Source organism: Astyanax mexicanus, chromosome 11 (genome assembly GCF_023375975.1).
Source record: "Astyanax mexicanus isolate ESR-SI-001 chromosome 11, AstMex3_surface, whole genome shotgun sequence".
NCBI classification, from domain to species: domain Eukaryota; kingdom Metazoa; phylum Chordata; class Actinopteri; order Characiformes; family Acestrorhamphidae; genus Astyanax; species Astyanax mexicanus.
Genome location: NC_064418.1, coordinates 41,965,723 through 41,978,077, shown reverse-complemented (window position 1 = coordinate 41,978,077; position 12,355 = coordinate 41,965,723). Strand labels below are relative to the sequence as shown.

General features: G+C 35.0%; 1 protein-coding gene across 4 annotated transcripts in view; it reads right to left on the bottom strand.

Moving 5' to 3' along the window:
* pde9aa (phosphodiesterase 9aa) overlaps positions 1 to 9,286 on the bottom strand; it is a 40,486-nt gene extending 31,200 nt beyond the window's left edge. For 3 of the 4 annotated variants that reach the window (XM_007241741.4, XM_049484874.1, XM_049484873.1), the window contains exon 1: positions 9,071 to 9,286. In XM_007241741.4, coding sequence (XP_007241803.2) covers positions 9,071 to 9,136 — 66 coding nt within the window. In that variant the 5' untranslated portion in view covers positions 9,137 to 9,286. The remainder of the gene's footprint in view (positions 1 to 9,070) is intronic. The other variant, XM_007241740.4, reaches the window with a different exon arrangement.
* Positions 9,287 to 12,355: the final 3,069 nt, after the last annotated feature.

Genomic DNA, 12,355 nt, shown 5'->3' with positions numbered 1-12,355 from the left:
GGTGGCAGAAGAAGCTGTATTTCTTTTTATAAGTGCAAAAAAACATTCTACATAATTCCAACAAAAGAGAGAGAGAGAGACAGAGAGAGAGAGAAAGAGAGAGAGGGCAAGGGACACTGAGACAGAGAGAAAAAGTAAGAGAGAGAAAGAGAGAGATACGTAGAAAGAGAGAGAGACAGAGAGAGAGAGGGCAAGAGACACTGAGAGAGAGAAAAAGTGAAAGAGAGAAAAAGAGAGAGATACGTAGAAAGAGAGAGAGAGAGAGACAGAGAGGGGGTAACACTTTATAATACTGTTCCATAGTTAATAGGTAACTAAGCAGGAACTAAGCAGTAACTAATTAATAGTGCTGCATTAACACCTAAATATTTTCTATTAACTACCAGGGAGTACTGAATAATTACTCAGTAGATAGTACTGAACTAATGATTATAGTAGTTCACTATTAACTCCACAATAATTACTGAGACTTACATATCTCCCAGAGAACTACTTACTAATGATGTCTTCTTTATAATAACTACTTATTAATTACTGCTCAAATCAACATTAATTACTGAAAACCCTTACATCCCGCCTTTCTTTTTGGAAGAAAAAAACAACATTATAACGTAATATTATTGCATAGAAGACATTGATGAAAGTTCTCCAGAAGGCATCTAAGACTCTAAGAATGACTGTAAGACAGTAATAATGTAACAATCATTGCTTTAATACTAGGTATCAGCCTTATAAAAGTGCATCTTCACCCTTTGCAGTCTCACAGAGATTTATTTATCTGCGCATTATTAGGGTAATTACGGTAATTTCACAGCGGACGCAGCTCTCCTGGTCCTTCGTGTAAATTCTCTGCTGTGCTGCTGCTGCTACTGATGGAGGAGGATTAAGAGCGACTCTGCTGCTTTCATATTTCTGTATTTGATTGAAAATAAACTAGTAATCAAGATATTGAGATCTTTTCCAGCTTATTTACCCCCGGATCAGAGGAGGACCCTTTGTGGGTTGTTAACCAGCTTTAGGATGTGTGTTAGCTAGCTAAGTTGTGTGTGTAGTTAGCGTTAGCCAGCTAAGTTAACTAGGTTATGTGTGTGTTAGTTAGCTAGTTTAAATGTGTGTTAGTTAGCTAGGTTATGTGTGTTCGTTTGCTAGCTAAGTTAACTTTTATGTGTGGGTTAGTTAGCTAGGTTATATGTGTGTTAGCAAGTTAAATGTGTGTGTGTCAGTTAGCTAGGTTAAATGTGTGTAAGTTAGCAAGCTAAGTTAGCTAGGGGAAATGTGTGTGTGTTAGCTAGGTTAATTGTGTTAACTAGGTTAAATGTGTGTGTTAGTTAACTAGGTTAAATGTGTGTGTGTTAGTTAGCTAGGTTAAATGTGTGTTATTATTATTATTATTATTATTATTAATAATGTATATTTCCCTTTATAATACTGTGACATGATCTGCAGTAACTCCTAAAGAAGAACACAGTAACTCCTCAGTAATTAGTAATTAGTTACCATGTTTCTCACTTTATAATACTGTGGTATGATTTGCAGTAACTCCTCAGTAATTAGTAATTAGTTACCATGTTTCTCACTTTATAATACTGTGGTATGATCTACAGTAACTCCTCAGTAATTAGTAATTAGTTACCATGTTTCTCACTTTATAATACTGTGGTATGATCTGCAGTAACTCCTAAAGAAGAACACAGCAACTCCTCAGTAATTAGTAATTAGTTACCATGTTTCTCACTTTATAATACTGTGGTATGATTTGCAGTAACTCCTAAAGAAGAACACAGTAACTCCTCAGTAATTAGTAATTAGTTAACATGTTTCTCACTTTATAATACTGTGGTATGATTTGCAGTAACTCCTAAAGAAGAACACAGTAACTGCTCAGTCATTAGTAATGGGTTACCATGTGCTGCTGTTAACTCCCGAAAAAAGAAGACAGGGACCCCTTATTAATTATCTATGAAGAACACAGGGATGCCTAGTCCGTTATCTAACACAAATATTTATTCATTTAAACATGATTTCCCCCAGAATAAGGATGTTGGACACAACGTACAGTAAAGCTGTATGTGAGCCATCACTTCTACTGAGCACATCTCCAGGAGGACTGAAGAAGAGCACAGGTTTAGAATAAACACCTGTAACACACTGACAGAACATTACAAAAATGGGGGTTAAGCAGACTACTGCACATTTCAGTGTGTCTAACATTTGGAAGATATTGAGCATACTAAGGTAAGTAAGGTTACTATATGATAAGTGGTGTCACTGACTTTAATATCACCACTGATAGAATAACCTGCAGCAGCAGATAAACACACTGATAGAGGCTAGCGGTCCGGCGCTGTGGAATTACCGTAATTACCCTAATAATGGGCACTAAAAGTCTGTGAGACTGCAAGGCTAAAGATGAACGTTTATAAGGTTGGTGCTGAAAATGACCAGCAGTGACCATTAAAACAAAATTGAGTACAGTCAGTCTTAGAGTCTTCTGGAGAACATAAATAATGTCTACTATGTAATAATATTACGTTATTTTTTTATTATTTTTTTTCTTTTAAAAATGGGGTTTAAGCAGATTACGACACACTGTAGTATTTTACTATATGTTGCTAATATTTGGAAGATAATGATAATAAGGTAATTAAGGTTACTACTACTACAAATGGTGTCACTCAAATATGCCTTTAATATCACCACTGATAGAATAATTGTTTGTGTAGACTGATTTAGATCTATAGTTCCCCAGGTGGCATGTAAGGGTTTTCAGTAGTTAATGTTGATTTGAGCAGTAATTAATAAGTAGTTATTATAAAGAAGACATCATTAGTAAGTAGTTCTCTGGGAGATATGTAAGTCTCAGTAATTATTGTGGAGTTAATAGTGAACTACTATAATCATTAGTTCAGTACTATCTACTGAGTAATTATTCAGTACTCCCTGGTAGTTAATAGAAAATATTTAGGTGTTAATGCAGCACTATTAATTAGTTACTGCTTAGTTCCTGCTTAGTTACCTATTAACTATGGAACAGTATTATAAAGTGTTACCCAGAGAGGGTAAGAGAGAAAGAGAGAGAAGGCAAGGGACACTGAGACAGAGAAAAAGTAAGAGAGAGAAAGAGAGAGATACATAGAAAGAGAGAGAGAGAGAGAGAGAGAGAGAGAGAGAGAGAGAGAGGGCAAGAGAGACAGAGAGAGAGAAAAAGTGTGAGAGAGAAAGAGAGAGAGATACGTAGAAAGAGAGAGAGACAGAGAGAAAGTGTGAGAGAGAAAGAGAATCTTGAATATTGAAAGAGAGAGACTATGAGAGTGAGAGATAAAGATAGAGAATGTGAGTGAAAGAGAGAGAGAGAAAGAGAGAGAGACTAATATACTAATACTATCTCATACATAATTCCAACAAGAGAGAGAGTATGAGAGAGGGAGAGAAAGAGAAAGAGAGAGTGTGTGTGAGAGAGAGAGAGAGAGAGAGAGAGAGAAAGAAAGTGAGAAAGAAAAAGAGCATGAGAGAGCGAAAGCGACAGAAAAAGAGAAAACAGGCACGAGCGAGAGAGAATCTTGAGAAAGAGAGAGACAGAAACTGAGAGTGATAGACAGAGTGAGACTAATATACTAAAATATATTAATATATATTAATACTCCCTTATGACTGATATAAGGGAGGGAAAATGTGTGTGTGTGTGTGTTGGTCAAAAGCTAAGAGTTGTGTGTGTGTGTGTGTGTGTATCAGTATTGAGAGCTCTTACAATAATAAGAACATATTATGACATTTATTTCAGTGTTACCAAGGCCTATAATATGCCAATAATTAATCTTTTTTTGAGTATTTGTTGAGTCTGCAGATACTGCTAAACAAACAGTTCTATCAATAATGCTAATGATGCTAACAGTGAATAACAATGAGTTAACCATCAGCGATTAGCATTATTTAAATAACATCACACCAACCACTGTATTTCCCATCCATGTTAGCATGTATGTGTGAATTACTCTTTAATGCTGTTTTGCAGTTACTGGCCTGTGGAGGTGGGATAATTAGTGAATGTTGGTGGACGAGAGCTCTTGAAGCGTATAGCCACACTGCTGTTGATTAGCAGTGGGAAATAGTGGGCGCTATTCATATTATCACCTCACACCCACATGTTCCATCATGTAAAAGTGTGTTGCTGTTTGAGGACATGCACCTGTGCATAAGCACCCTGGTAGCCTGTGTGTGTACGCACTAAGTCCTATTGTTTCTTAATTAGCGGTGAGCTTTTATATGCTAATTGCGCTTGCCCTGTCTGAAGAGAAGCAGCCAGAGACACATTTACCTACATATGTTCATCACACACTTGACCCACATAACCAACTCTATTCTCTATTCTCGTATGAAGGCTTTACACTAGATAATGACATATTGCTGTGAGGTGTTGACTGCATTTAGCCCCAACCCTGCTAAAAAAAAATCAGTTTAAGGGCTAGTAAGTTTATGTTTTTACTAGTAGTTGGTTTCAGATGGTCCAAGTTGGCCCTTAAAAATCTGGCCATTTAAAAGTAATCAAACTTTATGGGAACAAGTTAGGTGGTAAACCAGCTACATATCAACATTTTGTATTTAGCACTTGATTTTGGTCATGCTTGGTTATACTGTTTGATTTAGTCAGGCTTGTTGGTCAACAAGCTAGGTCACGATGTACAGCTCTGGAAAACCTATATGTTTATAGGTATAGGTATATAAGTAAAATGAATATTGTTGTTTTATTCTATGAACTACAAACAACATTTCTCCCAAATTCTAAATAAAAATATTGACATTTAGAGCATTTATTTGCAGAAAATGAGAAAACCATTTCCTCAAAGAAAACAAGTTCAGATTCATTAAGTTTTAAGAGTTAAGAAATCAATATTTGGTGGAATAACCCTGTTTTTTATTCACAGTTTTTAATGCATTTGGCATGTTCTCCTCCACCAGTCTTACACAATGCTTTTGGATAACTTTATACCTTTACTCCTGGTGCAAAAAATACAAGCAGTTCATCTTGGTTTGATGGCTTGTGATCATCCATCTTCCTCTTGATTGTATTCCAGAGGTTTTCAATTTAGTAAAATCATAGAAACTCATCATTTTTAAGTGTTTTTTTCCAGAGCTGTATATGATTGTAGTTAAATAAATGACACTTTAGAAATTATAGCACACTAATCCATTGTGGCTTGAGGATATTTAATGCATTTGCACCAGCATAAAGGGCCTTCAGTCAATCAGAAGAATAGATTCATTGTAAACAAAGCATGGCAGGTTAGCCAGGTCAACCATTCATTTAAAAGCATTTCTTTGTCATTCAAACTGCACATTGATTTCACTTAACAGCACATAGGCAATGAAGGAGAACAGAGTGCGTCCTTATTTCACCTCTACTGAGACTTCATTCATATAAAGCATTAATAAACAAAAACACAGTAGTCCTGTGGAACACATTTAACCATTTGCTGTGAATGAGAGTAAAGCTTCTGCGCTGTGCTGCTTTTAACAATTCCCACTTTTTTCTAGCACTGTTGTTTAATTCACGTCCTGTTAAAAGAGGCAATGAATTCAGCAGAACCACAGAAGGCCAAATGCACTCAGTTCCAGAGTGAGAATAGCTGTCGGGGGGCAGTGGAAAACACAAACCACTCAGCTGTGTCTAATCTGCATGACTCCTTATCATCTGCACGGAGAAACAAACCTACGGCATATGGGCTAACAGTGCTGAAGAGTACAGAGAGAGGGAGGACAGATCATATGCTTACATTCATTTTTACAATAGATTTACAATAGATACAGTAGATTCTGATTTTAACAAATGTCTTCTTAATAGGGTGATAAAAAGTATATGAACTAGGGGTGGGAATCACAGGGCATGTGACAATATAATATTATCAAGATATCACAAAACTGTGATTCTGTGATAATCATCAATATATCACATGACATTTCTTTATCATACTTAAAAGAAATCTGTGTTACTGAAGATAATAAAATACTACTAAATAAGCAAACACCAGGAATTATGGATTTATTGGGGTATAACAACTAATATATTCTTCACTGCAGGTTTACCCTATTATTTTGATTGAAATTGGGGCAATATACCCTACTGAAGTCTTCGGGAGTTTAGAGTGCTTATGTTTCAAAACAAATATTTCTATTTAATGCCATGCATCAAAGATGTATTGCAAATTAAAGCCAAACAATAGGGTATATTGCAATTTTGATATTTTGCTGGTCAACAACCTTGGTCTTACTGGTCATATTGGTCAACCAACATTGTGATGCAGGTCATGCTAGTTAAACAGAGAGGTCCTGCTGATCAAAAGCATGGTCACATTTGGTAACTGATGGTCATACTTGTAGTTTGGCTTAAACATTAAATGCAAACAAAAACATACAATGTTCTGGGAAAGAGCTAAATTGGTCAGCCAACTTTTGATAAGGATAATCAATCCAAACGCTGTATAGTGGAGCTTTGTGGAGAGTCACAAAAATAATGTAAAGATTTTTTTTAATTATTCAGAAAATCTAATGACATAATGAAATTTAATGACATCATTCAGATGTGTTCAGAGCAGTTAATCTCAAAAGACAGAAATCAAGAGTAGAAATTAAACGGATTCTGCTCAGAGTTCAGTATCTGATATGTAAAGAAACCAGTGGTTGCAATTTCTACAGCAATAAAAGCCTTTTTTATTTACAATACCAACCTTCCAGTAGACCTACACACATCTTCTGAGTTTAATATGTAATGTTGACGGTAAAACAGTCATAAATGTGATGAGATGTAATGAGAAGTTTTATTTGAGGGCTATTTTGCCTTACAACCTCCTGTATGTATGCATGCACCAGGATTCTAAAGTTTTATGGCCAAATCTGCATCTTATAATACAATGACATCATGTATCTTATGGCACTTTCATCATTAATGTGTAACATGTAATATCTTACTGTGAAGAAGCTTTTAAAGACATTAAACTATTTAGTCAACTATCCAGTCTGATTCCATTACATCGTAACCCTGTAATAATTATAATAATAGAAATTTAGAAAAAACTGGTGGAAACAGTTTTCCTACACAGACCATAAGCCATAATATTATATGTGTACATTATATGTGTACAAGTGTATTAGTGTTAGAAGGTTTGAGTGAGAGAAGGAGAGAGAGTGGAAATATATTTAACCCAGCAACCAACACAGATCAATAACCCTGAACAGATCAATACGCCACATTAAACTAAGTAAATCATATTAAATCAACCATGTACAGTAATGCACTTTCTCCAACTGTCTCTATTCATTCTCTCTTTCCATATTTGAACACAGTTTGAGGGTTTGTGGGTAACAAAATCTTTCAGACGTGTGATCAGATTTCTAATGGGGAGAGATCTGTACTACTGTTTAATCGCTCGACTGCCTGATCTGTGAGTGGCTCAGCAACCATGACAAAAATCATAAATTTGCATTTGTTACACACTTGCACCTGGATTCTGTCTGGAAAGCAGAATTTAAAAAGCTTCTACAAGAGTAAAACTTCCTGCAAGATACAATCAGGCAGACACACTTGCTGCAAGTAAATATATGGTTGATTTAACATATATGTTTTTGAGTTTTAAGTTTTACATCATGATATCATGATCAATTTTATGAGTTTAAAGGCCAAAATGACTAGTCTATAACCATTGTATAAAAAGAGAGGAAGAGAGGAAGTCAGTAAGGAACTAACTGAAGTGCACAATCAGCAAATTCATGCAATGTTTAAAAACACACAAAAATGTCTGAACTAAATGAAATAATGAAGTAATGGCATTAAAATGCATTAATACAACTTAAATGTAGTTCTAAAAAGTTGGGCTACTGTCTACTTTCATTTAATACAAAACCAATGAAATGCATCCTAAACTCAAGCTTCCACTGAAATCTGAATAACCTTTAATGGATCAAATTTAAAGCAGATGCTTAAAAAACACAGCCTAATTCACGCTGCATAGTAAAATCATCTCTGGACTCTTTTTAACTATAACCATGATTGAGGATAGATACAGCCCAGAATAAACACACATAAATCACAACTAAATCCACCAAGCTGGATCATGCCTGCCTCAACCTCAACTATTCCCAATCAAGTTCTTTTCCAAATCTAAGTGGAATCCCAGTTAGATCCAACCAATATCAGCCAGACCCAGCTTAGACTAAACCCACAAAACTCAGTAACAAAACCAGACCCACTCAAACCAGATGCAAACAGAACCAAACAGCTAGACAGCCACCCGGATCCATGTAAAATCAAGAAAAACCTGACCTGATTCAATTAAATGAAACAAAAACCCAGTAAAACTCTACTATACCCAACAAGGTTTTACCAAATCTGAACAGAACCAAGCAAACCCAACCAGAGACCACCAACACCAACTAGACAAAAAACTCTACAACAAAACAAGGCCCATTCAGTTATAATCCGATCCAGCAAAATGTTGATAGATTCAATCAAAAACCAAAACCAGCAGAACCAAACAAAACCAAAGAACAGCTAGACCCAAATCAACCTAACATACAGTTTAACTCAATCAAGATTTACCAGATCTAACCAAGCAAATCAACCTAACATACAGTCTAACTCAATCAAGATTTACCAAATCTAACCAAGCAAATCAACCTAACATACAGTCTGACTCAATCAAGATTTACCAAATCTAACCAAGCAAATCATAAAATAATAACAGTCAGATCAAAACCTACACCAGCCAGACTTTCATTCATGCAAACAAAACAACAACTAGTCAAACCTAACTAAAACTAAAACAGATTATAACAGACAAAAATCCTACTACAATACAACCTATAACTCAACCAACTCCAACCAAATTCATACACCTCCAACCAAATAACACCACAACTCAACTCAACTCAATAAAACACAATCTGATCCAACCAAAACCCACATAGAGTCAACATAGATGCATCCACATCTCATCGAACCCACCCAGGTCCAGGTTAACCCAGAGAAACCCACTCAGAAGCAGCTACAGCAGGTACTGAAGCGCTGAATGAACTTCACCTTCTGGATTCTGCCCTCCACCTCCAGGTGAATGCTCCGGTGGGTTGAGGAGGCTGCTGAGCCCATCCCGCTGTGTGGTTCCTCTGGGCTCGAGCTGAAACCCACCCTCAGCCTCCTGGAAGCCCACTGAACCCTCTGAGCTCACTACAGCCGGAGGAGACCCGAGCGCGCGGCACTGCAGAGCTCTGACATTTCTGCGTCTGACTGAAGAGCGAGCGCGAGCTCAGCCCATCGCCTCTCCTCGCGCTTCAACACGCGCACGCGCATGCACATACACACACTCACGCACACACTTAACGCGCATGCCTAGGTTTGTATTACTGTCATTGTTATAGGACCTTTCCAGAGTTGGACAGGTACCAGTTGTAAGGGTGGGCAATCTGGAGTACATACATGATATGATTATATATACGATATAAAATACTGACTTATTTTCTTAATCAAATACATTTGAATAAATTAAAATACGGCCATATATGGCAAATTATTACTATGCCAAGTATAAAATGTATTCTATGTTCATTCCAAACTTCCACTATTTTCCACTTTTAAATATAAATATGTATAATATATTGTTATATTTATGCATATCTTACATCTTATATCTAAACACAGTTAAAAAAATAATGTTTTCCTTCTATTTAATAGACTATATGAAAACCCTAATGGAATTTTTTTCTTTTTTTTTTCACTGCACTTTCACTGCTATTTAAAAAGCTGTTTTCCTTTTTTTTGTAAAGCATGACATTAGTTAGACAAAAATATATAATATAAGATAAATATAATATTGATGAACTTGTTCTTATATGACTATTATCACAAGCATTTAACATAATTATGTATACATGTGAGAATTTATTTATTTAATTTTTTTTTCATTATTTCTTTTTCAGCAACAGGACCGCTTTAGTATTTTGTCATTTATTTTATTAATGTAATTTTTGTTATGTGGTTTTGGTTTAGAGGTATAGAGGTATTTTTTTTTTTTTTTTTTTTTTACAAAATATATCTTTACTTGTGTCTGGGTTTAAAATAGTCACCCTGTCTCCATTTTTTATAGAATTATACCTGAACTTGAGACATTATTTAATCTTTTTATGTCCTTCTGTCTGTCAGTAACTAAAATACCCAACCATGTGCTTACCAGAGAAATAAAAATAATAATATTTGGTCTCGCTGAATGAGGTTAAATACTTTGATTGAATAGGTTGAAGGCAGGCATAAACCCACCAGGAGATAGATGTGATTGTGGTCTACTTCTACATTAAGTGCTGAGCTTGAGTCCTGTTCTGCAGGAAGAAAAGAGCAGGGTGTAATAGACTAGCCTCACTGTCTGTACTTGATGGGTAATTGAACACCACCTGTTTCAGACCCTCACACTTACCTGTCACCACCAGACCAATACACACAAACACTTGACCTTTGGCTCACTTACACCACATTAAAGATCAGAGAGAGCTGTGGGGGAAACAAAGATCTTTTCTTCAGCATGAAAAACAGCTCTGAAGTGTTTGATCAGTTATAATCGAGAGCGAGAGAGAGATAGAAAGAAAAAGATTACATTGAATATTCATGATCTGTTTGTCATGCAAAACTTCCAAAACAATTTTAAGAGTAAAGTCAAGTAAAGTCATCATCATGGTTTATTCAAATGAAAAATATAGAAGATATACATAATATTATGCATTACCTCCAGGGCTACTGTTCAGATTAAAGCATGTTATACAGGTTTGTTGTCTGAAAGATCAGAATCTGGGGTGGGTTTCCCGAAAGGTTCGTAACGCTAAGAACTTCGTTAACTCGTACTTAAGATTGATCGTTAATTAAAGAGTGTTTCCCAAACCCGTGCGTAACTAAAGTACTACGTAAACTCACTCGCAGATTAACGAGTAACTAGACCCAGTCTTTATTCTTAACGTTCTACTTAAAAAGCATTCTGCTTTCAGTTCACCAACTTAAACACCAGGGACCGCCAATTTTGAGGGAAAGAAAAATATTATTTCCGTGGTTGAATCAATTATATTATATTATATTATATTATATTATATTATATTATATTATATTATATTATATTATATTATATTGTGTTGTGTTGTATTGTGTTATATTATAATATATATTATTTTATGTTATATTATATTACATTGTATTGTGTTATGTTATGTTATGTTATGTTATATTATATTATGTTATATTATATTACATTATATTATATTATAATGGCAACTTTGTCTGTGGCTTGTAGTCTAACTGGGCATATTGGAATTGACCAATCAAACCCACGAATAAATCACTAAAATCCATATTAGCGATGTTAGAGTTCTTGACATTAATACTGCAAGGAATGCAATCAATGAATTCCTGCAGATGATGATCACAGTCTAAGCAAAGCTGCAAAGTCTCCAAGTCCGTGGATTCTGTAATCAGGCTGTTACTGTGCCATACACACACTTATATACAATTCCCACCAGCCCGGGAATTACAACACAACACAATATATTTCCATGTTATTGGGAAAATCCCTGGTATTGTAGGTCCGGTTCAGGGGACGCCTGCGGTGTCTTTAATCACACCTACACGTATTGTAAAGGGTATCCGTGAATGTGCAGGTAATATTTAATAATATTTCATAATCAGGTGCTTCTATCCAACATTGTTGCTGTTCATCTGGGCAAACTCTGGGGTGTATTAACTCGCAAATATATAAGTACCAGTCAAAAGTTTGGACACGTCTCATTCAATGTTTTTTTCTTATTTTTTTTATTTAATTAAATTTCTACATTGTAGATTAATATTAAAACCATGAAAACTATTAAGTGAAGTATATGGAATTATCTAGTAAACAATCCCCTGACCTAAACTCAACTGAGATGGTGATTTGGGAGGAGCTGGAGCTTTACAGCGCGAAGGAAAAGAAGTAATTATTGTTTAGCACCTCCAGGAACGCCTTCCTTCAAGACGCTGAGAAAACTATTCCAGGTGACTCTCCCTCATGAAGATACTGAGATTAAAATACCAAGAATGTGCAGATCTGTCCTCAAAGATAAATGTATAAAGTATAAAACATGAAAAAAAAAAAAAAAAAAAAAAAAAAAATATATATATATATATATATATATATATATATATATATATATGTATATATATATAATATTACTATTAATAATATTAATATAATATATTTTAATATAATATATGTTTACAATAAGTAGAAGTAAAAAAGGGTTAAATGTTTTTAAATAGATTCAATTTTTGATTATTTGTTTATTCATATGTATCTTTATG